The sequence below is a fragment of the Cyrtonyx montezumae genome, unplaced genomic scaffold (genome assembly GCF_038088225.1).
Source record: "Cyrtonyx montezumae isolate F1298 unplaced genomic scaffold, pur_monq_1.0 scaffold_8, whole genome shotgun sequence".
Taxonomy (NCBI): Eukaryota; Metazoa; Chordata; class Aves; order Galliformes; family Odontophoridae; genus Cyrtonyx; species Cyrtonyx montezumae.
In genome coordinates, this window is record NW_027072089.1 from 21,752,479 (window position 1) to 21,778,348 (window position 25,870).

The window sequence follows — 25,870 nt, forward strand, 5'->3', positions numbered from 1 at the left end:
GCCTCCTTTCCTTCCTGTCATGAAGTTTGTATCCCTGTCCTTGTTTCCAAAATGTAGCTCAGCACCATTTTGTCAGGATTTGTCAGTTTCTCCCATGCTCATTTCCCTTTTGTTTTTTTTTTCCAGCCTTTTCTTTTATTCTTTCTACACGGTTATTATCCATTCTGACAAATCAGGATCTCTCTGAGTAATACACCAAGAAACGTCCTTTTCCAGAAAGCTCATACTTTCCAAAACCAATTTAATGGTTCTTATTTCAGAATGAGTCCTTACGTGCTGTTCTATCCCAGTCCAAACTTAAACAGCCCAGGAGAGGAAGTTTGCCACTTTGTTTATATAAGATAAAATGCATTTGTTTGAAATGGAAATGAATATATGGTTCATCAAGAGAACTTGAGATATCCTTTGTTGTTTTATTTCCCCTTTAGATACAGTGTATTTGCCAGCATCAGGAATGGCAAAGGAAGCAGCAGCACTGGAAGAACCTGACTGCCTCACAAAGTATTTCAGTGTTATGTGGTGTAAGGCATCAAAGAAAAAGCACAAGAAATGGGAAGGCGATGCTATTCTTATTACAAAAGGAAAGTCAGCAATACTGAAAGACATGGAAGGCAAAGACATTGGCAGAGGTACTGTACATTTGCATGTGTGTGTAAATGAACAGCTGGCTTCAAATTAGTGTGCTTTGAATAACAGGGGAAAGGCTTTTTAGATAGAGTTCTCAGTAACAAAGTTGACCACAGGATGAAAAAAGATTAGGTTGTTTATTTTTTTTTTCAATGGGGGAGATGGAAAGAAAGCTTTATGTTTCTTACGTATAAAGCAGATGCATGGGGGAGTCTGGAGCAGGATGCATAACATTCTTCACAGAAACACCAAATGGTAGTCCAAGGAGAGGATCTGGAAGTGGGGCTGTACTAATTCAGCAGGGATGCTAAATGAGGCAGAAGCTGATTTTGGTTGCTCTTGTACTGCACTGGAGAAGGTGTGAGAATCATAAAGAAAGTAGACAACTAAGTTTCTTGTAGATGTTCCAGTCGGTAGCATGGGAACCATGAATGTCTGAGGTTGGTTCTGTACTTTTCAGCCAATCAAACATCTAAAACTGTCATCTTTGTCAGAAGGGCAAACAACAGCAACATTTTCCAGCCAAAGTCAACAGTGTGGCAATTTTTAGTCTTGCAGTTTTAGCAGCAGCTGCTGCTCTAAGACACAGTTTGGGTGGTTATCAGAGTTAAAAATAAGACTTGCAAACTGCAGGCTGCAGTCAATTTGAAGTAGTATTTTTTACTGAAAGAAAAGCAAGAATTAGCATTGCTAACTAAGCCAAACACATTTAGTAAGGAATTTGGATTGGACAGTGTTGCTACAAAATATAATTTGATTAATTTGGGTCTGACTGGCTTCTCTGCTCATTTAATTACAATCATGACATTGTGAGCCTTGTTAGGACCATGCAGTTTTAAATCAGTGATTTAAAAGTTAATTCAAATCCAGTTATAGCAAAGCAATATATGTACAGACTTGCTTGGGTTTGAAAAAGGCAGAGTGAAAGAGAGCAATGCCTGGAATGCATCAGCCACCACCCTGTTGTTCTGTCCTCTTGAATTAGCAGAAGACACAATAGGAAAATAAATATTCTGATCCCCACTGCTAAAGTTTTTTGTGTTTACTTGTGTCAGGGAGCACAGCAGTACCAATGTCATCAGTGCTGATCTGCTTTCAGTGTTCATGGATTCTAAGAGAAGCATAAATTCACCAATTTAAGCAGTGTAATTTTAAAGTTTCTTCAATTATTCTGCAGTCACTCTGAGTGAGAAGGAAAAGGGCCAGTGGTGTTTACTTCCAAAATCACATTTAACACTAGCATTTTTACAGTGAATGTGAATGAATTGAAAGAGCATCCAGAATTACTGTTTTTGAATGGAAAAAGGAGTTAAAGGAAGTGTTTGCTTTTTTTTTACTTAGGCCTACTAGGGCAGGATTTAAGAAGGAATATGGAAGCCTAAAAACAGCATTGGCTTTAGCTTGCTTTTTTGGCTTTGGCTAGACAGCAGAAGAGCTTCTTGCTCTTCTCCTCTGCAGATGTCCTAAATTCTTAGCAATATATTACTAAGAATCTAGGAAGCCCTCTCTTTTAATTTGCTGTATGTGATAGAAATAATCATTTCAGGCAGTTGTATAAACATTTGAGCTTTGTGGATTCTCTTTTTGTCTTTCCTAAGTTCACATCTACCCTTAAAGCCCATCCTGACTTAGAACTAAGCTTTTCAGACTAGAATTGAAATGATCTTGTATGGAGATACACCTGTTGATAGTTTTATTTATCCTTTGTGCAGATAAATGCTGATGTTAAGGAAGCAGTATTTGCTGTGTTGTTCTAATTCCTAAATTTTGGTCTTTCTTTAGGTACTGGATATAAATCTAAAGAGTTAGACAGTCTTGAGGAAGGTCAAACACTGATGATTGGAGGAAAAGAAATTGAAGTGATGGGTGTAATTTCAGCAGATGACTTCAGCAGTGGCAGGTGTTTTCAGACTGGAATAGCGACTCATGACACAGTCCCAACTGCTTTACCTCAAACTACCATTAAACCATTCTGTAAGCCAATCAAAAGTGCCTGCCAACCCAGTACTAAAGACAATATTCTCCACATTTCTCAAAGCTGCAAACCTCGTCACAATCCAAATGATTCAAGTAAGTTTCAAAGTTTTAAGCTTATTTAAGCAATCTCCTGCTCTCAAGAAAGTTGAGTGTGTAACCAGAATGTTCATGTTCCCTAATGTATTACTGAAATATTTCTGAAATACAGTAGTAGCTTTTCTGTCAGCAAAACGCTAGGGTTTTATCATGTGTTTCTAACAAGTAGAATGCACTGCAGTGCATCACTTTTTCTCACAGATGTTACACATGGCTGTAGAAGCAAGTTAGAGTGGTTTCTGAGAGTTCTGCCAAGAAAAATGTGTATGTCATTCAGAGAAACACTAGAAGTTCTAGATGAGTTCCAGCTTCCCACTGGGGTCAGTAATAGAGCAGTTAAGCCAAATGTGGAGAATTGCTCCTAATGGTGCTTGATCCTTCTCAGCCAGTGAGTGTAACTTAACTGCCCCAGATTCAACAAGGTATGTTTTGGAAGAAAAGTTTTGTTTTGTTAAGTAATGCTACCCTGTGCTGAAGACTCGTGAGAGTTCTTCGATTACATAGGTTGCTCTGGAAGTAATGCCTCCTATTTATTTCTGTGGAAACTATAACAGATACAAGGAAGACAATAACACTGTTTGATAGAGCAAATGTTGAGCTACAGAGTGCTATTTTTCAGTGGAGTCACCACCATTAGCCATGCATTCTTGCCAGCGATGAATCAGAGCCTGCGTGTCACACTTGTAAATATCTGTATGGCTGTCCAGAACGTGACTTGTCTTTCACATTGCTGTTGTCAGTGTTGAAAAGCAGCACCTCACTCTGCTAACACCCACTGTTTGGTCTCCACAGACGTTCAACAAGTGTCAGTGATGATCAGTGGGTGCAGTTTTTTCCTCATGGAGGAATTCAGTTGCACACCTTTGCTTCACACATGCTGCAGTGTTAGATGCTGTTTTGTCAGACTGTCCCTCTTCTGCTATCTATTGCCTGGCAACAAAATGGAATGGAATGTTGGTGGGAAGGTCCAGCCTCTATTGCCATTTCACCAACATCCACCTCTGACATTGTGGGCCAACATAATAAAATAGGAGGCAGTACTTTCAAGGCAGGTCTCATATATTCTGCTGATGGCTTTATCTTTTTGATAAAGATGATTGTAAATAAGTGTTACTAAGAAAAATGTTTCTCTACATTCCTACTGCAATTTTACCTCCGTCCAGTTTTCTGTTTAGCTGCTACTTAACTATTATGTAAATAAACAATGATATATTTATTATATGGCAATGATATTGTCACTTTTGTAAGAGCAAACTCATTAGCATTGTATTCTAGTTTGAACTCAGCTCAATTATGTTGGGTCTAATGTATCTTCTTGGCAATTATGCATTAGCTTACTAACTGAAAATCTAGGAAAGAGCTGATATATTCTATACTCATATGAACTTATTTATCGTTTATGCACTACTCTGTCAAAAACTAAGTTTTATTCTGGAGTTTTATTTTAATTCTTTGCCTTCTATTCCATTTCTTTTGGTGAATTTAAACACTTCTTATGAGATTTCCCCAAATTGCCTCATACAGAGAACTCTGAACACATCAGTAGGTCGGACTCTCACACATTGGGGTTGCTCAACCCTGGAGAATCATATTTATTTATCAATAATTAATTGATATTATATAATTAATAAATAATTAATAAATAATATTTATTTATCAATTTATTTAATGCCTTGGTGCCTGATCTCTTTCAGAAGCACTGAAGGTAATTTCCTAGACCAGGACTTTGTGATCGGAGCATTCCTAAGTTTTCATGATGTTGTCAATGAAAATCATTGAATAAAATGCAGCTTTCTCAGAAAATGGAATGCTGTTTATCTGTGTGCTCAACAGAACAGACTAGTTGGACAAAGACAGAATGCCATGTCTTTCATGTATGATTTCTAAACTTTAGTCCATAACCCATCTAGATCTTGGTTCTTCCTCATCTCTGAGGGTGCAAAACTTTGACAGAAAGGTGGTATTTTCTCTCAGTGGGCTTTTATATATACCCAGATGCAATTTGATGTAATCCATCAGAGCCCAACCCTTTGCAGTAGGAAACAAAATCCCTCTGCATGATGCTAGTTTTCAACAGACCTATTCCCATTAATAAATTATCAATATAGTTCTACTTTTGTGACATAAAAATATTAGAAGCTGAATATTGCTTTCTCATTCTATCTTCTGACAATACAACTTTTCAGTGAGGTTTTGTAGAATCAGTATCAGCAACTGTGTATGGATATCATCTAGCAAAGTAATGCCATCAGAGTTTATAAACAAATTACGGCAAGCAAAACTGTTATTCAGATGTAGCCAAAGGATATAGCTTCATGGTCTGTTTGCCTCTTCAAACAGACTTCAAACCTGTCAACTTCTTGTATTTATGCACTGTGGCAGCCTTTGTCAGCTCACTCTCATTCTTCCCCTCTATTTTGGCAAATCGTCTTATCTTTCTCTGTTCCTTAGGCAAAATAGTCTTTCTGGGCTACAGAAATCTGGGCTACAAGAATATCCCCTTGAAATGTGGAGTCTAGTCTTTCTGTGGGTCACTGCTTGTTTTCTTAAACTTTCCTTTTAGAAACCCTATAGACCTTCTGATTTAACTCTGTGTATTCGAAGTCATCATGCTGCATTTATTAGGTAGGCAGTTTCATCTCCTGAAACTGCTCAGAGTGCTCACTTTGTCATCCTTACATTTGAGAAAAATGCCAACTATTTTGGAAACCTCTGTAGAAGGATTTTTATTTTGAAGGCTATCTAGATTCTTTGTTGGTAAATGCATTTTCTGTCTGAGAAAGGTCAGCATGTTAACCAGTGTTTTTAGTGGCCATCAGACTATTGACTTTTTGCTGTAGCTGAGTTAGTCTGCTAACAGACTAAGAGAAGTTTAATGCAATATTTGCGTATCTTTTGTACTTCAAGATTCTCTAGTTATGCCAAGACCAAATGCAAGTCATCAGTGCATGTTCAACAAGGTTGGTTTACCTGTGGTGGATGTAGTTGTGGATCCTTACATTGCAAATAATCTCCGACCACATCAGAGAGAAGGAATTGTATTTCTGTATGAATGTGTAATGGGAATGAGGTAAGAACATAATTATCCTTTTTGCTTTCAATACCTGTAATACTTTCATGTTCCAAAAATTAGACAACTGGAAGGGGAGCATTTGAAAAATTGATCAGTTAGTTAATATTTTAATAATTTAATATTAATATTTTAATATTATAATACTTAATATTTTAATATTTTAATACTTTCCACAGTAAAGGTTGCACATTTTTTTCTCTGACCTCTATATAGCATTGTGCTTGCTGTGACTTTGCATGATGTAATGAGATGCTAGTACAGCAAAGAGCCTGTCAGTTCTGCTGAAAATACCATGTCTTAAAACACAGATACAATCTGACTCATGTTAAAGCACACTGCTCTCTGGAGTTTATAATTCATATAATTCATAATTGTATAATCTGTAGTTCAGACATTTGGAACAGAGAAGCTGAAGCAGGTATGTACAGTGAAGGTAAGGGAAAGTATATACAAGTATTAAGAGGATTACATATTATATTTTAAGTTCTAGAAGAAGATTTAAGCTATTTGGTTTTGGAGGGCTAGTGCATTAATCTAGAAAACAAGGAATTTCACTCTAAGGACTTCTGGTCCTTACTGACCATAATAACCATAATAAGTATAATAAGTAGATTCTTTATAGTAAAAGAAATGATCATGAGAAACAATTCCCTAAACCAGTTGTAAGTAATTTCACGTATGTCTTTTCAAATGTTACTGTAGCTTCATTATATCTTACAGAGTTGGTGGCAGATTTGGAGCTATTCTTGCTGATGAAATGGGCTTAGGAAAAACACTGCAATGCATTTCACTTGTCTGGACTCTTCTGCGTCAAGGGGTCTATGGATGTAAACCTATACTAAAGCGAGCACTAATTGTTACCCCTGGGAGTCTGGTAAAAAACTGGAAAAAAGAATTTCAGAAATGGTTGGGAAGTGAAAGAATCAAAGTCTTTACTGTTGATCAGGTAAGATTTATTTCCAAAAGGGGATTAGGTCCTATCTGGCTCAAAATGTAGGACTTGTGATTACTTTTTTTTTTTTTTTTTTTTAAGCAGAGACCTAAGGTAGTAATCCACTATTAAAATTTATTCAAAAGTTTTCATTTCTCCTTCAGGGCCATATGTGCATTTAGCTGTCAGCAGCTGAAGATCACCTGCCAGTGAAGCCTAAGTCTCATGGTTCACCTTTGCAGATGTAAAAGGAGACACTGTCTCTCTAGTCCCTCTGGTTTAAGGAAGAACTTTCTGTTGTACATCCAAGTGCATACCCTCCTTGCTTTATATAACACAGCTTCTAGCTTGACTGACTTGTGTTGTGTTTCTTTGATAGTTCCTGTTGCTCTTTACCAAAAACTTTCTCCTCTTTATTTCATCTGTTTCATATTTCATCTGTTTCCAGTTATTTTAGGAAGTTATTGTTTTTACTGATGCTGATAAAGAGTTAGGTTTCTGTTAGGATGACTTAGTCTCCTGTAGAGCAGCCAGCAGGAGCAGGAAGGTGATCATCCCCTGTACTCAGCTCTGGTGAGGCCGCAACTCAAGTACTGTGTTCAGCTTTGGACCCCTCACTACAGAAAGACATCAAAGAAATGGAGCATCCAGAGAAGGGCAGCAAACCTGCGAGGGGTCTGGAGCACAGGTCTTACGAGGAGTGGCCAAGGGAGCTGGGATTGTTCCTTCTGGAGAAGAGGATGCCCAAGGGAGACCTTACTGCTCTCTGCCTGAAATGAGGCTGTGGTGAGGTGGGGTTGGCCCCTTCTCCCAGGTAAAAGAGATAGTAGGTAATGGCCTCAAATTGTGCCAGAGGAGGTTCAGGTTGGGTATTAGGAAGAATTTCTTGTCAGAGTGGTGATGCATTGGAACAGGCTGCCCAGGGAAGTGGTGGAGTCATCGTCCCTGGAGATGTTTAAAGAGAGGGTAGATGTAGTACTCAGGGACGTGGTTGAGTGAGCTGTAGAGGTGACAGGTGGATGGCTGGACTGAGTGATCTTAGAGGTCTTTTCCATCTTTAATGATTCTATGATTCTGTGATTTTTCCTTGGTCCTTACTGATTGAATTGTACCAGTGGGAGGATGTGGAGACACTACATTCTATATAGAAGAATGAGTATTTCAGATGAGATGGAAGCATTCAAACTGTTTATAAAACTCTTTTGTAGAATGAACAATACTTTGTAAAAGTAATTATTTATTTGAGTTCCACTCATTATTGTCAAAATCTTGAAATTATTGAACCTATTTATCTTGCACTGGGACCAATCCCAGATATATCTCTTTCAGTAAGAAGTGCTCTTTGCTTCACTTGTTTTTCACAGTAACTTGTTTCAAGATGTGGAAATGAAGCAAACTGACTTGTCAGGAACTCTAATGTAATATAGATGAGATGGAGAAATACAGAATTTTCTAAGGGAAGTGGATAGAAGACAAAATATAATAGGGTAACATTATTATCTGAAAAGGTGATTAAAATAATTGAATGTTTTCCCTCAATTTTTTTGAATAATGTTGGGAGGAAAGAAATCTAGATTTGCTGGCAGTTACTGTGACCCAAAATGACAGTAGCTTTCATCTGACTTTTAATTTAAATAACTTTATTATTCTTACTCATTTCACTGGAGCTGTTTGGATTGAGGACACTCAGCAGCTTTTAAGATTGAGTTCCCAAATAGCAGTTCCCAAATAGCATTGTCATTCAAAAGCAAGATGCAGTATGACTTGCCTGGGGTATAATGAGGTATTTTAAAATAATTTACTGTCTTATCTCCTACAGAAAACCAACAATTATCACACTGTTATTTCTTCAGTATAACTTAAAAGGAAGAGCTTGTCTCAGTGTTTTTTTTTTTTTTCCATTCTTGCCTACAAGGAATACATTCAAAGAAGTGGCAGACTTTTAAAATGCATTAGGCATGTTTTCCTCATTTTCACACTGGAGCACAGAGTACTGATCCTAACCCCTCGGTGGTAAATTCTTTAAAAAAAAACCAGGACATTATCTGTTTTTAAAGTGTGGTTACAGTTCTGTTGAAATGCTGATGCCAGGTAGAGAGTGTTGCTTTTGAAATGAAGGCTTCCCCCCAAAGGTTGCATTTAGGTCTCATTAATCCACAGGATCAGCATTTGAGATGTGATTCAGAGAATAACTGTTGTCTGTTTCCAGAGTATCACTTCTACAGCAGTTGTTCAGGTTTTTAAGTTAAGATTCTGGAGAATGAATCAATTGAAAGTTTACACTGCTTCATGATTCAGCGTTTTTTTAATTTACACTTCACTGGATTTGGACTAGTGCAAAGCAGGGTCTGTTCAAAGAGTAAGTCTTGGACATTTTGGAGCCCTAATACTGACTGACAATTGCTCTGTGTGTAGCTCCAGGCTCCTCTCTTAAACCTGTCAAGTCACTTTGGGTAATTGTGAAAATGGAGGCTATAATACATATATATCTTCCAGCTAATTAAGAAGATAAATTAATTATTTGAAATTGGCTTGTAAGGTTATTTTAACTTTTAGTCCATCTTTCACTGCTGTATATAACAGCTGCAGGCAGTTCCCAGTGCCCATAGTCTCAACTTGTACCCAGAAAGAGTGAGAAAGCAAAAGATTCCCAGACTCAACTCATCTTCTGATGCTTTCCAAGAAAAGATCAGAGAGGCACTGCTTCTGTCTCAGGGGCTGCAGTATTGAGCCCACATTTGGGATGGGGACAGCACTGGTGATGCCTGCAGAGCACTTCTGTTCCTGTGTTGGAAATGGAGGTCAAGGGAGATTCTCTGCTCCTGTTTCAAAACAGGCAGTAAAAATACTGGCCAGAATGCTGGCACTTACCTCCAGTCTTGCAGCCTTGGAAACAGCAGGAATGCTGTGGTTTAGTTCAAAACCTGTGGAAATCTGTCCACACCCTTGTTACTTGCTCTGTGCTTTGTCTTGCTTCCCCCATTGTGTGCTGGGACTCTCCATGAGTGTGGTGTGGGGATTCACCTACCATGAGGTACTTTGAGGTGTTATCTTGCCAGATTTGGCCCATAGATTCATCTGAATCAACAAGTAGGATGCTCTGAAGGCTGTGATAAGTAAGTGGTATTGCTTTTTCAGCGTATCTGGCCCTAGACTTAGTTGTTTATGTTTGATCACTGATCTTATTTGGAAATAACACTTTCTTTTAAAGCTCTGACTTGATTTGCTTTAAAGATTAAAGAGATTCTTCACCTTCCCAGCTGGAACTGTTGCATTCGTAGGCATTAAACGCTGTTAGGACGCAGGACGGTGTGCAGGGCCTTTATATCTCAAGCTCAGTGCAAAGACAAGGGATGGACCACAGAAGAATTTTCCACTTTTATGTGTAATTACAAGACAGGTGCACAATCCTATTATTAGATTCACAAGTCTGTAAATAAATGTAGCCATTTATAGGAACTTTTTTGGAAGGATCTCCCTTTCACATTACAGTGCTTTGTTAGTTTAGTGTGTTTCTATTTGAAGTCAGTCCTGTCTCCAAGGTCTAGAACTGTACAGATTCAATTCTGGTCAGATTTGAGTGCTCTGGCTTAGGTAACTGTTGTTGGCTTTCCTCATTATCACATTTGGTAGTAGACAAATCTACTTTGTTCTGGTTGTTTTATTGAAGAGTTAAGGAAAGAAAGTCTGAAAGTCTTTTGAAAAAATAAAGGATCTGGGGGGCTTAAGGGTGCAGTGGCTCAGAGATGCTTTCTGACCAGTAATGTTTGGCTTAGAGATGAATTGCATATACTTATTTACCAATGAATAGTCATGTTTCCTAGGGTTAGTTATAGGCTTAATTTTCTGTGTCCAAGGCTGTGCTTACCTTTTATCCAACGCATCAGTGTTATGGGCTTTTAAGAATGAATGTTCACGTTCAATTCAAAATTGCAAGAGGAATTTCAGTTTGTCAGAGTCTGGTAACTTTCTACTGGACTCTGCAGCTTAGGATCCCATAGGGAATGTGTGGGAAGCCAATTGCCTGTTTGTTTTCTTGATCTAAGTTATCGATTTGAAGCTTACCTGAATACCAGAACTGGGAAGTTGTTCCAGGGAGTCTGTAACAACTTCTTACCTTCATGGTAATGTGTTTCAGAGGATCTCAAGCTCTAAAAGAGTAATAAATTGCCTCTTAATGAGGTGACAAAGCTAGAAAATAAATTGCCGTATCAGATCCATTCTTTGCTTTTCAAATTAAGACACAATGCTCTTGGAGGGGATAGTCATTGCTTTGTGTCATGCTGGAAAAAATTCTGTAGCCACCAGATTTGTAAGTAGCATGATGGGTGGTTTCAAAAAATGCAGTTTTATGATATATTTTTCTTGATCCTTGTAGGACCACAAAGTAGAAGAATTCATCAATTCTCCACTTTATTCAGTTATGATAATCAGCTATGAGATGCTGCTACGATCTTTGGATCAAATTCAAGCTATAGAATTTAACCTCCTGATCTGTGATGAAGGACATCGTCTGAAAAATAGCTCTATTAAGACAACTACAGCCCTCACTAGTCTGTCTTGTGAGAGGAGAATTATCCTTACTGGTTAGTATTTATAGTTTAATATGAATTTTAATATTTAGTTATGCTAAAAGTACTAGATCAGGATAAAGGCAAAAGGATATTGTAAATATGACAGGAACACAATATAAATTTTCACAATGGGTATTAAGTACACAAATATTGGATCTTTTAAAAACAGATTATTAAAAACAGAAGAATGACAAGCAAGATTTGTGTAACTTAAGGGATGGATAAGGAGCTGTGTAGGGGGTTCAGAACTATTTTTATACACTCCTTATTTTCTTTTACAGCTATTTAAAAAAACAATTTCTAGAATCCCCTTGCCAGACCAACTAGATATGCAGTCCAATCAGTTAAGAAGGTAGTAGTTAATTAGTCAGAGTAAAGTTCTAGATTAATTCAATACCATGAGTAATTCCCATTGAAACAAAATACCTGTTTTCAGGATGCATTCTGAATTTTAAACTGCATTCAAAAACTGTACTTCCATCAGTTCCAAGAGCAGAATTATTTATTAGAAATACATGATTATCATTATAGATACAGAATTATTTTTCTGTCTTTCCAGGTACTCCAATCCAAAATGACTTGCAAGAATTTTACGCATTAATAGAATTTGTAAATCCAGGAGTACTTGGTTCTTTATCCACATACAGAAAGATATATGAGGAGCCCATTGTCAGATCCAGAGAACCTTCTGCAACAAAGGTATGTTATTTTAAAAAATAAAATTATAGAAGGAAATCAGTAGAGGTACAACATGAAATTTGCTTTCTGTGGAAAAAAATAAGCCTCAGGACTATTAATGTGAGCAAAAGATTTTCAGTTTCTTATGGGAATAAATCTGGTTGTTTTCCAAAGGGAGGTGAGGAGTACATGCATATTGAGATCATGGCTGCTCTTTATCAGGAACCCAGCATCTTGAATTTCCAAAAATGTCGTGTAAATTGCTGTATGAGTATACTCTGTTATATCTTAAGTTTTCCACAACACTGCATTATTTTACCACGTCAATCAAGAAATTTATGGAATATAATTTGAGCCTTGTGTGCTTTCCAGAACATTATCTTCCTTTGTTTAAGACTTTAGAAACCAACCCTAGAATTAAGCTAATGCAGTGGTACTAATTATGGAACGGATCATTAAGTTCTCATGCTGGAAGTTGTACCATGCATTTAAAATATTCATTAACTACCTTATGAAAATGCTATCGAAAATGATTGTGATGAAAAACACGATGAGCATTACTTTTGTGCTTTGTTCTTTTAGGAAGAAAAGGAGTTAGGAGAAAAAAGAGCAGCAGAACTCACACGCCTCACTGGGCTCTTTATTCTTAGGAGAACACAGGAGGTTATAAACAGATTTCTTCCACCAAAAAAGGAGAACATAATCTTCTGCCGACCAACAGCACTGCAGCTTGAACTGTATCGAAAACTGCTCAGTTCTCGAGTTATTAGCTCCTGTCTACAAGGCTGTCTAGAAAATAGTCCTCACCTAATATGTATAGGAGCTTTGAAAAAACTTTGCAATCATCCGTGTCTTCTGTTTAAAGCTGTAAAGGTATCTGTATGCATGGGGTTGGGTGCCTGTCATTTCAGCTAACAGAGGTCACTAAAAATATGTCATGGTCAATGTGCATGTTAGTTAAGGTCATTTCCACACTCTTTTCACATCTGAGTTGATCTAAGGTGATTGGTTTTCAAACATGTAAATGTTAGGGAATCTGAATGTGGGTCTCTCTCCAACTTCATATCACCTTTTTTTCCTGTTCTTCCTTACCTTCATGTATTTTCCCTCCCAGTCTTGTCTCTGAGTATTTGTAAAAATACATTCAAATGTGAGCTTTACAAAGAATACTCAGATAAATATTATTCTATATACTCTGTCTGCTGGTTCATAGAATCGTAGAATCATAGAATCATCGGGGTTGGAAGGGAACTCAAGAGATCATTGAGTCCAACCCCCCTGCCAAAGCAGGTTCCCTACACCAGGTCGCACAGGTAGGCATCCAGGCGGGTCTTGAATATCTCCAGAGAAGGAGACTCCACAGCCCCCCTGGGCATCCTGTGCCAGTGCTTCCAGTGTTGCCCCCAAACCTTCCTCTGATACAGTCTTGAGTTCAGCTGCAGACTCAACACATCACTGTACAAGCTGCCTCTCTTTTTCCTGGAATCCTGTCACCCTCTGCACCTTGTTAGTTCCACATAAATGTTCTCATTCCTACAGGTAAGTAGTAGGATAGTTAGAACTTAGTATTACTAACTTATATGGATACTAGTCCAAGTGCAAGTAAGTTGAATATAAGTGTTCATGTTCCTAAAAAGATGTTCTTCATGACTTTGTAGGAATGTCCACAGCAGACGTCACTCTAAATTGCAACTCTGACAAGTAAAGTGAATTGCCTTCACTTCAGTAGACAAGTAAATTGAATTGCCTTCACTTCACTGTATAACTATTTGAATTTTTTGTACATGAAAGCATAACCCTTTGGAAATCATCTGTATGGAAAGGACTGCATGTGCAGGTTGTTTATTACTGTTGTGGGGTTTGATCAGTCTGTTTTTTTCCTCCCCATGAAACATCAGTTAGCAAGTTACAGCGCATTATTACTTGTCAGCTTTTTTTTTCATTTTTTTTTCACTTCCCTTGCAGTACTGAAGAGTCAATGATTGTGGAGTTCTGAAATAAGGTATTATGTGATTGAAAGAGAATAAACAGGGTATTGATTTTTTCTCCCCTATTTTTTAGTTATGGCTCTGCTGTGGATGTACATCTGTGTAGTTGTTGAAGTAGAGAAATAGAAGTAAAATGCTTTTTTCACTTTTCAATATTTCATGTTTCACTGTTTTAAAACTCCACTCCATACAGTACCAGAAGCTTACCATGCTCACGTTATACGCTACTCTGTGGCAGCTTTCACTGCCTCTTTTTGTAATACAAATATAGCAAATTTTCAGAACTAAGAAAATGTGAAAAAAAAAATCAAATATTTTGGTGAGGATGTGAAGCTTGAATCCTTTTATTTTTAATAGGAAAAATCCCGTGATCCAAAGAGTGATGAGCATGTTGAGTCCAGTCTCTACGAAGGTCTAACAGATGTCTTTCCACAAGATTATACTTCTGACACTTTCTCTTCAACTGATTCAGGAAAATTGCAGGTGCTGGTGAAGTTGTTAGCAGCCATACAAGAGCTCAGCTCTACTGAAAGGTAAGTGTAGAAGAAAGGTAAAAGGCAGATGATAGGAGTGGCCTGCTGTGCATTGTTTTGCTTTTCAGTTGTGTTAATGGGGACATACTATTCAAAATAAAGCCTTGGCACCTGTTTGCAGAGGTGCCAGGCATATTTATGCATTGTACTTCTGCATCTTCCTTGTTAATTCTTAACCTAGGATTTGCAGCTGACACAATTTTTAAAGTTGCTCTTCTATTATTTCCAGATAAAGTTACTTACATTTTTCATACTCAGTTCCAGCAGCTAAGGTAGAGTTATCTACAGACCCTGTACTATCACACATTATCTGCAAAGATTTCCCAATGTTTTGTATCTCCTTAAAGCAATTGTTCAGTGTATTCAATATTTTAAATTTCAAAAAAATATTTTTAATGACTGTATTATGAGTTTATTTCCTTTTTAGTCATGTTTAACTGCTCAGTGCTTGCTGCCTTTTCCATCCAGGGCTACAGAACTCATCAGATGAACTTGCACAGCAGCTGCTTATTTCCCCATGGAAAATGTCACTGACATGTAGGAAAACCTCTGTTTATCATAGTGTAATGGGATACACATTGCTGATTACAATTGTGAAATTTCTGATTCATGGAAATCTCAACATGATTTTGTGTCTCATGATAATTTTTAATGTACTCATGCCTTGAAGCCCAGCTCTTCCAAAAGTAGTTCACCTTTAGCTTTTATTTTAATTGATGCTTAAACAGGACATTCTGTAATTCAGGAGTGAGATGTTACAACAGATCTCTTGGCACTGATATAATTTGTTTCTTCCTAATGCTCTCTTTTTACAAACCAGAAAATGGAGCTTATCACGAGAGTTTAAATGACTTGCTTCCTTTGAAACCAATGACAGCTAAATATCTAAATGTAGTAGCATTTTTTCCTTTAAGTCAAAAGAATTGGGTCTTCAGGAAAAAGTGTCTTCCCCTGTGTCAGTGCTGTGGGAGCTGCTGAGTTGCAGATAATTTTGAGGCATTATTTAACGACTTTTTTGCTTTAATTCAGTTCATGTTTCTTTTTCTTCTGTTTCCCAGCTCTCATTATCACTAAAGAGGGTTTTTTTTTTCAATATATAGATTCAATTCCAGTGCTCTTTTGAAGTTTATATTCTATTTTTGAGTTAAAAAGTGTGAATTTCAGGTTGGTCAACAAAAAGTCTTTCCAAATGTCTTAGTTATAATCTGGTTGTAGAGGCAACTTCAATAATAAAACAACTTTATAACAATTTTAAAATGTTAATGTACCAGGTTTTCCCTGAAATTGCATTTATGGTTCTTCAGTACTTGTTTTTAATAAAAAAAAAAAGTATTTTTTTTAATTCCAATTTTGATGGAATTTTGCACATGTGATTTAGACTTCTTGCAGAAAAAAATGTCCTAACTGTTCTTATTAAATTAAAAAGATATTTGTCGTCTCAGTAGTATCATCCTCAGTGCTTTGTAGGGCAGAAATTCTAGATTTTAGGTCCCTGAAACTTCTTTACTCAAAAATTAGGAGAAATAATACTGACCTAGGATGAGCTGTTAGTGAATCAAGAGACTGATTTATTAAAAAAAAATCAAACTATATTGTTTGTGATATCTTTCATCATGCTCCATTCTGTTTATTTTCAGTCAAACAATGTAAAAAAAGAGTAACTGCTTTGGTATTTGACTTCCACGATTTTGTTTATCAGAAATCTTCTTGGTTGTCTATAGAAGTTCACATTAGCTTTTTCTGTAAGTAGAGTCATCTACATTATTTATTAGCTGCTACAACATCCTCTGCAAATGCTGCCTTAAGAACAGCTATTTTGTATAAATGAAGATTCAAAAAAAAAAATTCTTTCTGTGTATTTAGTTCTGGATCCCTGTAATCTATGCATTAAGCCAAATTCTGTTGTGAAGGAAAATATTAATTATTTAACATTTGAATGCTTGATGGTAAGTCACAATGTATCCAGATCTAGTGTGTGCTTCAAATAATACTGAGGGTTCTATTTCTTATCAAATGTAAGTAACCTTAGATTGATGTTTAATTTTTGCTAGACTTGAAATTCCATTTTTGTAGTTCCCTTCAATAATTTGTTACTGTACTTCAACCTTGCCTGCCTCTAAGATTTTAAGATAACTTTATTTCATTGTTTGGCAGGGTTGTACTGGTATCCAATTACACTCAGACGTTGAACATACTACAGGAGACATGCAAAAGTTATGGATATTCTTATACTAGACTTGATGGAAATACTCCTGTCTCCCAGAGGCAACAGATTGTTGATAACTTTAATCGTAAATTCAGCCCAGCTTTCATCTTTTTGCTGAGTTCGAAAGCTGGTGGAGTAGGACTGAATCTGGTTGGAGCTTCTCACTTGATTCTATATGATATCGACTGGAATCCAGCTACTGATATTCAGGTCTGATACAATTGTGTATATGTTTGTTGTGATGGGCATCAAATGAAATCCTGACCGTTTTTGAAATGTCTGAGTTTACCTGTCTTATTGTTACTCAGCTACCACGTTGTGCCTGGACAAGTACAATGACAGACGGGCACTCTGAAAAAAAATTATCTGTTGTTAATGTATAGATTTGTATCATTAGAACTCCCTTTGCATCAAGAGTGAAGTATGGTTTCTTTATAGAGGTGTGAGTCACGTATCCCCTTTTTCTCCAGGCCACTTTTTAACTGGAAAGTTGTTGTGTTTCTAAAAAGAAAAGAAAACTATGATAAGAGTACATAGCAAGTGTTACTGTTGATTTGCTATACTGAAGAAAAGGGAGAGATGCTGATCAGAGTTAAGGGAATGAAGAAAGCATGTGACAGTGATATTAAAAGAAAGAAAACAAAGCTAGCACCATGTGATGCTTGTGATGGTACCCTTGTCTGTATGGGATTATTTAATTGGCATAAGAATGTTCACTTAAAATAGTCCTTAATAATAACAAATTTATATTTTTATAAACAGAGTAAGAAATGTCTGTCTGTAGAATAATACTAAATGCCTGATACCTGAAGTAAGCTCTGATCCTTTGCCCTGGTCCTCTTCCAAGTGTGAATTAGTACCCCCATGTGGTCACTTGTTTTATTGCTCTAAACACTGCTTTAAAAGCCAAAATTGCTAGTTTGCCAAAAGCTGCAGACCATATCGTGGGTACTTGTACCTAGTATGTATATGTAATCTTTACATTTTTTAATAAAATTATATAATGGTACTAAGTTACTTTTTTGTATAAGAATTATGTGTGTAACACTAACTGTGCAATATAAAAATAAAAAAGGCAATGTCATTTTTGAAGATGTATTGTGGGAAAAAAATAATAAATTGGAGGTGTAATAATCTGTCTGAAATAATCAACTTTTGCTAATGCTTAGAAAAGAGATATGAAGAGAGGACTGCTGGCAGGAAGAAAATTAAACCCCTGCTTTCCTACTGTAATGTACACAAAGAGGAGCATAGATGGACAAAGCAAGTTATGTTTTCAAAATAATTTACAGTTAATGCCTGAAAACTTTTACAGAAATAGTTAATGACAACTATTGAGAAATTATTTCTTTGGACAAAATCTTTCTGCATGAGCTAGTAGAACTAGTAATTTGATCAGAAGAGGCTACAAGTGTTAGCAGAGATTTCTTCATAGAGTACGCTGTTAATGCTCATTATCTTTTTCCTTTCTTCAGGCAATGGCCAGAGTGTGGAGAGATGGTCAGAAACATGCTGTACACATCTACAGACTTCTAACCACAGGTCAGAGATAGTGCTCAGACATATTACCTAGAAATTTTGCCAGTAGAAGAAAGAGAGGGAGTTTTTGGAAATCATTTATTCTTGAAAGATATATTTAATTTGTTCCGAATTCAGTTAAAATCGATCCATGCCCTTGATTCATTTGCCTTTTCTGTGCTCTTGTTTTAATATCTGAAAATAGTGGTTCAGCATTTCCAGTGAATATTGTTCATAGAATCATAGAATTGCTGATGTTGGAAAAGACCTTTAAGATCAAGTCCAACCCCAGCCAAACCATACTACCCTAACAATCCACTGCTAAATCACATCCCTGAGCACCACATCCAAATGGATTTTAAACACATTCAGGGATGGTGACTGAACCACCTCCCTGGGGAGCCTATTCCAGTGCTTAACAACCCTTTCTGTAAAGAAGCTTTTCCTGATATCCAATCTAAACCTCCCCTGGTGCAACTTGAGGCCATTTCCCCTTGTCCTGTCACCTGTCACCAGTGAGAAAAGACCTGATCTCACTGCAATTACCTTTCAGATATTTGAGGAGAGCAATAATGTCAGTGTCCTCTTTCCCAAACTAAACAGCCCCAGATCCTTCAGTGTCTCCTTGTAGGGCATATTCTCCAAGCCCTTCATAAGCCTTGTTGCCTTTCCTTGCACCTCCTCCAGCACCTCACTGTCCTTTCTGTACTGAGATACCCAAAACTGAGCACAGCACTTGAGGTGGGGCCTCATCAGTGCTGAGTATAGGGGGAGGATTACTTCCCTAGTCCTGCTCACCACACCATTCTTGATATAGGCCAGGATGTCATTGGCCTTCTTGGCCACCTGGGCACACTGCTGGCTCGTATTCAATTGACTGTCCATCAGCACACCAAGGTCTCGTTCTGTCAGGCATCTTTCCAGCCACTCCTCCCTAAGCCTGTAGGGTTCCCTGGGGTTGTTGTGACCAAAATGCAGGACCTGACACTTGGCTCTATTGAAACTCATACAGTTTACCTTGGCCCATTGGTGCAGGTCCCTCTATAGTGCCTGTTATCAAGAAATGGAATTTACTTTTCTTCTTTACACATACTGATCAAAAATTATTCCACTGTATGTATTGTTTTTTCAATATAGGCTCTATAGAAGAAAAGATTTATCAAAGACAAATCAGCAAACAGGACCTTTCAGGGGCAGTTGTAGACCTTTCCAAGACATCTGAACATATCCATTTCTCTGTTGAGGAGCTCAGAAATCTCTTTACACTTCATGAGAATACCAGCTGTGTTACCCATGACTTACTTGAATGTGATTGTATGGGAAGCAAAGACCATCAGAGTGAGTTTATTTTACATTACCTCTGGCTATTATTGATGAACTACATCCATTTTGAATATATTGTCTGTCTTTGGAGAATACTACAAGGCTCAGTAAAACAGGACTGAAGCAGTGAGATTCATTGTGGAATCAGCCAGACATTGCCTGATTTTTCTGATACACAGGAACCCTTCTTAAGATAAAAAGAAGAAATATTAATTCCTTGCAGTAACAGCCAATTCATATATCATGGCTCTTAATTATTTGAATTAGCTATGACCAGTTCACGTAGGGAATCACTACAACCAATGAGTGTTGGTTTTTTTCCTAAATATTTCAAGACCATAATGATGACTTCATTTTCCAATTTCTTAAAGAAAAAAGTGTCTTATTGCCCTGGTACGTTTTTTTTTTTTTTCTTAGAATATGAAATATGTATAAACAGTATTCACAAAAAAAAAAAACAACACAACAAAACACAAAGGAATGTGAGAACACATGTTAACACAATTAAGTAATTCAGACATGATATGAACATAAAGCTTGGTCGCTTTCATGTTTTCAGGTAATAAGCTTGAGCTGTCTCAGTCTATCTAAAACAGGAAGGACTTGGTTAGTGAAAGCACAGTGCTTCTGTAGCCATGACAATTTGAGTTTCTTCCTTGTCTCTGCTCCACACAATGATTTCGTAGTCTTTGTATATTTCTTTATGATTGAAAAAATTAAAACTCTTCTCATGTGAGTAAGTGATGTTCTACACTATACCAGCCTCCTCTTAGGTACTGTTAAAGGATCTGTGTGGAACATGCAGCTGTGGTGTTAAATCTTAGCTAGGTTTTTTTCATTGTTGTGCAGTGATGCAGGTAGAGCTCTTGGACTTCAGAGAAGAAAAATTTGATATTTCTTCCTTGGCAAAAACTACTGCATATAGTTTCAGGATTTTGCAATTGTCTTAACACTCTTGAGTGCTTATTTTATCCCTGTAATGCATATTGGTTCTATCTGTTTAACCACAGTATCAGTTTCCTGGGTCTCAGGGCACTGAATGTAACCAGGACTCCCTCAAGGGTAATAGTATATTGATGCCAGCAAATGGAACTTTAGTGGCAGATCAAGGGAAAAACAGAAAGACTTTCTCAAACGTTAATGCTAAGAATGATAGAATGAGTATGGAAAGGTTTGGCTTCCTGAAGGGCAGAGAACAAGTTGGCTCATCAGGTTCCTTGTCAAATTGTTGTGAGTCATGGTCCTAGAAGTCATGGTAGTGAGTCAGAATGCAGCTACCATTAGTCGGTCCCTTTGACTTTACTTAAGAAGAGAAAGTCAGCAAATTACTTCATTGGGGATCCAGCTCCTGGTTCCTGGGAATAGATGTTGTCACATACAAAATGCTAAGAGCTCTTCCTGATTTGTCTTCTCCATTTCTAGCAAGTGCAATTCAAATGATGAACTAAATTGGAGCTAAACAATACTATACAGACTTAACAATGTATAAAATTTTCACAGTCTCTGTTGTATCTACAAGTATGACTGTATGTTCTTGACCAATGGGGTCATTTTTAGCAAGCCACAGGAGTCTTGAAAGGAAGAAATCTGTGGGTTGTGTAGATGGGTTGCCTCCTATTTTTCTGACCCTCAGATTAGCTGCAAAGCTATAATACCATTATTTTACTTGATCACGGTTTTATTTATGAAGTTAGGAATGCTGAATCTGTAAGGACTTGAGAAGTAAATCTAATCCGATTTTTCTTCTGGACAGTGAAATAATAAATTTCAAGTCTAATGCAAATGTGTATCATCAGTCAAAAGGAAAGCCTCGCATGTGGGAGTCATTATGGTCTCTCCAAAAGTTTAGAAAACTTGAAAATACTGAGTCATTGTGCTGCTTATGTCACTTGCTAAGAAACACGTAACACTGGTGTGAAAATATCTGATGACATGGTTTAAATCAATAACAGCAGTGATGCAGTTTTTTCCATCAAAAGACTTCTGCCTTAATCACATGCATCAGATGAATCATGAAGTCAGCAATACATGACATACCCTGCAATGCCTTGCTGTTGCTTGGCACTCTGGAATCCCTTGTTTAAGGTGAACTCTTTGCTTCACAGGGAATTGTCTTTTTCTTACTGTGACATACAGTATACAGTACAGCATTTATTGAGCAACTTAGCATAGTGTGAACATACAGAGTGCACTAGAGATCCACCTCTAGTGTACTAAATTCAGTGAAATAGCTGTTCAAACTATTCTTAGCTGGTTGGAATGAATCCTCTGGGAGGAAATAAAAACTAGCTTCAGTTTTGCTGCAAGATACTTCTGCATTCAGAATTACTTAAAGAATGGGAGGAAACCCAAATATGACAGAATTAAGAAAATGGAAGAAAGGAGGTTGCCAGGTAGGGTTTTTCCCTTCCCATCCATTTGTGAGAGGATTCATGTTTGAGCTTAGAACTTGGTGATTTGGATAAATTTGATCAACGAGCTAGCCTATGTAAAGATTTTTTACTTTGCTGTATTTTTTCAGTCATTATCACCGTCTTACTGATTCAGGCTGAAATATTCTTAGTTTTCTCTGATTAATTTTATGCATCCTTTTTTTAGATCCTTCCTTGAAAAAGCCTTCAGTGTCTAGATGTTGTCAGATCAGACAAGACCAGGGGAAGCATAATTCAAAGAAACCGCTCTCCATGTCACAGCTGATGCAATGGAAGCATTTCTCTGGGCAACATCAGGCTCTACCTGATCCTTTTCTTGAAAGGGTAAAAGGAAATGTTTCTTTCATTTTCCAGAATGTAACCAATTTAACTCCTTCAATCCAGTAAAACTGAAGTGTCTTTCCCTACCACTTGCATCCTCCTCCTCATAGTTGTAGTAAGTCATTGATGTACAAAGTTATTTTTGCCAAATTCTGTATTACATGGTTTAGATGAAGTTTTTGAGTAAATATGATTCCTGAGGTTTAAAAAAACTTACAGATAATATTGAGTTAATAATAATTGCAATAATAATTCAGATTTTTAAATCTAACTTTGCATTCAAGTCTTCAGTTCCTTTGATATCTTAATTAGTAAGATTGTTTTTATATACATTCCTATGTGTGTCTAATTTGTTTTATAGTTTTTGTTTGACTGTAATGACTGATTACTTGTAAAGCTGGCAACTCTTCAGCCACATTTTATAACATTAGGCAGCACTATATGCTGTTTATAAGGCTCTGATTGGATTTTTGTTCTGACAATGGAAAGTTACATGTCTGTATAACTTCTGTTTTATCACAAGAGGAGTGTTTGTTCCCTGGAATTTACAGTTTACTGAAAATAGGAGCAGGAGCTACTGAGGTCCAAGATTCTGAGACCAGTGTTTGTTGCTGTGTCAAAATGTTGTGAAATTCACCTATTCCTTTTACCTGGAAAAATAAACAAACTTCATTTCTTAGGAATGCTGAGTACAGGCTTATCTAATTTTCAGCATACTTTGTTTGAGGACACTTCTTGTCAAACCCTGGAGTACTGCACACATTTTCACTGTATGCTTTTCTTATGACTACGTTTTCCTTCTTTATGAAGGCATGAAAGCGTGGAATCAGATTACATCTTGTAAGTGAAGTACTTCAAAAGACCCAGAAGAACAGAACATTGGAAAATTTTCAGAAAAACTGCTAACTTAGAGAATATGAAAGACCTTGAGCAAGAATAGGACTCCATTGTGGTAATCCTTCACTGTGCCACATGTGGGATCTTGATATTTGCTACCTGTTGTGATAGTAAGTGACTCATTAAGAAACCCAACAAACTTTCAGAAAACAGTGCTCTCCCTTTCTCCAGTATGTCATGGAATTCGCAGTCCAACCTAATCCATCATCAGACATTTTCCTGACACTGTGTCATGGTTTTATGACTTGTGTTACAAGTATTCCACATCATAACATCATGTAGTGCATTGGGAGTTAAAGAGTTAATGCTCCAGCTCCGTAGATCATCGATTGCTCCAGGTTTGCTCCAGGTATACCTGTCTCAGAAGAGAGCAACTACATACTCCAGAGGACTTTGAGTTGCTTTGCATTTTTCCATTTTCCACTCAGAGGGAGAGATAAAAACTGTGTGTCATGAGACACAGGCTCTTTCCCTTTCAGACCGACTCAACAGTGGGTGCTCGCTGCTGTCTCTTCTTCAGTGTTTAGAGTAAGGCCTTTGGTTCTCAGATACTCTCTCTCTCTCATTTTATTTGATTTATTAGCTTCAATTCAAATTATATTGCGTTGTTTTGCATTCCAATATCTTATTTGGTAAACTAGCTTTTCTCCTCAGATCATTGCTGCTGTTTTGTTTTTAGGCCCATCTCCCTTTTCCTTCTCCCCTTTCCCTCTTTCCCTTCCCAGGAGCGTGGGTCCATGGGTCCCCCTCTGCCCCAGTTGTCACAGAACCAGACTGGACCCAGCCCATAAACCATTGACACATTATGAGTTTGGGAACTGGAAGTCAGATACACTGACTTCTCTCTGCCACAAAAATCTGTTTCAGAGGGTTTTTTTGTGTTTCCTTTGACTCTGAGAACTGAACATCTAAATTAAATAATGTAAAACGAAGTGATGGAATGGTGGAGAAAGTCATCAATTATGAACATTTTTGGCATGCAAATTTTGTTCCTTCATACAATTAGAATAATGAAATGAAGAATGAAGAACTAAACAGAGTTTAGATCTGTAATGTTTTAGGCTGTCAAAGAGTCTGTTCCTCACCTTGTGTATGGAGAGATGTTCATGTTTATCCACGTGCTGTGCTGTTGTGTTGTCTGTTTTGTTAAAGACTGATAGCTTACAGATCCCACAGCTTATTTTAATTAGCAAGGCCAAGATTGACCTGCAGCTTTGAAACTCAAAATAGACTGTAGCCAATCCATATAACAATGATTATTATAATTAACAGTTATTTGAGACTGATGATCTGTGTTGCCCATAAGTGTGTCTGTTATATCCCTGTCTCTTTGTAGGAAGCTCTGTTCTCTGCTGATACTGGTCTTATATCTGGTTTCATGCATCTGAATGAGAAAGTAGGTTCTACCCATTGCTGTTTTCTGTACAGGAGCCTGGTCATCTCCACTTAACACGCAAGCTGTGGTTTGGAGCAAACCAGTTGTCCGCACTTGAGGAAACCTGAGTGTGTACAGAGGGAAGCTGGCTTCATGACCCACACCATGCCATGTGTCTTCTCTGACCCAGGGTTTTCTCAGCAAGCCTTCCAACCTCATGTGTCAATGGTTTATGGGCCGGTTCAGCCCAGTTCCATGACTAACGAGGCAGGGGAATCCATGGATCCATGCCTAGAAAAAGGGAAAGGAGAAAAGGGAGAGGGTAGGGAGATGGGCCTGAAAACAAAACAGTGGCAACGATCTGAAGAGGAAAGCTTATTTACTAAGATATCAGAATGCAAAATAACACAATGGAATACAATATCATTGGAATTGAAGCTAATAAATAAAATGAGAGAGTGTTAGAAACCAAAGGCCTTACTCTAAAGCTGAAGGTGAGACTGCTAGGAAGCTCCCACTCTGACAAGCAGCAAAAAAAAGAGAAGAGTCTCAGGACTTGCATGCAGTTTTATCTTTCCCTCTGAATGGAAAACAGCAACACAAAGTCCTCTGGGATATGTAGCTCTTCTCTTCTGAGAAGAAGGTACCTGGAAATTTAACAGTCCACAGAACTTGAGCATTAAATCTTTAACGCCCAGTGTTACATCACATGATGTTATGATCATAAAACTGTGACACTCATGTTGAACTCCTGCCTTCCACACAGTCCAAATGTAGCTGCATGCTGACTGAACATGGTTTTGACTTGCAGAGTTGTTTTATTTTATTTTAGTTTTTAAATAAATGAGAGAAGCTGGTGCTGGACCACCATGGAGCTCTCAGGAGCCCAGAGGTGAACACTTGGCGTGAATGAAGTGCTTCTTTCTTGTTGGGTAGATCAAAGCTAACCAAATTACAGACTGAATATGGCATTATACGTTATGCAGATTAAAACGGATTCTGAAATTTGTTGTCCTAGAAAATTATGCTTCACACTGGAAGAATGGGTTGTGGAAAATATAGGAATCTAATTTAGTACACCATCTGTAATTCTCTCACAGTAGTCTAAAAAAGCCTGTAAAAGGAGATTAGCCCATCCTGCTCACATAATCGCAGTGAAATGATTATTATTACCATACAAAGTGCAGCACATGGCCACGTGACTTTCTCCACCCATGGGTGAAAAATGTTCACCAGGAAAAGGCCCCATAATGATCTTACCATTGCCTGATTGTTGACTGGCAAAGGTATACTGAAAATTTCAATTTTTCATGGGGTCACG

At 37.4% G+C, this 25,870-nt stretch overlaps 1 protein-coding gene across 1 annotated transcript in view; it reads left to right on the forward strand.

Moving 5' to 3' along the window:
* RAD54B (RAD54 homolog B) overlaps positions 1-22,926 on the forward strand; it is a 59,747-nt gene extending 36,821 nt beyond the window's left edge. Inside the window, exons 4-15 of the mRNA XM_065752828.1 lie at positions 429-629; positions 2,410-2,697; positions 5,608-5,770; positions 6,494-6,719; positions 11,083-11,290; positions 11,838-11,977; positions 12,539-12,829; positions 14,302-14,477; positions 16,632-16,893; positions 18,159-18,225; positions 19,339-19,539; positions 22,123-22,926. Coding sequence (XP_065608900.1) covers positions 429-629; positions 2,410-2,697; positions 5,608-5,770; positions 6,494-6,719; positions 11,083-11,290; positions 11,838-11,977; positions 12,539-12,829; positions 14,302-14,477; positions 16,632-16,893; positions 18,159-18,225; positions 19,339-19,539; positions 22,123-22,343 — 2,444 coding nt within the window. The 3' untranslated portion in view covers positions 22,344-22,926. The remainder of the gene's footprint in view (positions 1-428; positions 630-2,409; positions 2,698-5,607; positions 5,771-6,493; positions 6,720-11,082; positions 11,291-11,837; positions 11,978-12,538; positions 12,830-14,301; positions 14,478-16,631; positions 16,894-18,158; positions 18,226-19,338; positions 19,540-22,122) is intronic.
* The last annotated feature ends 2,944 nt before the right edge of the window (positions 22,927-25,870 follow it).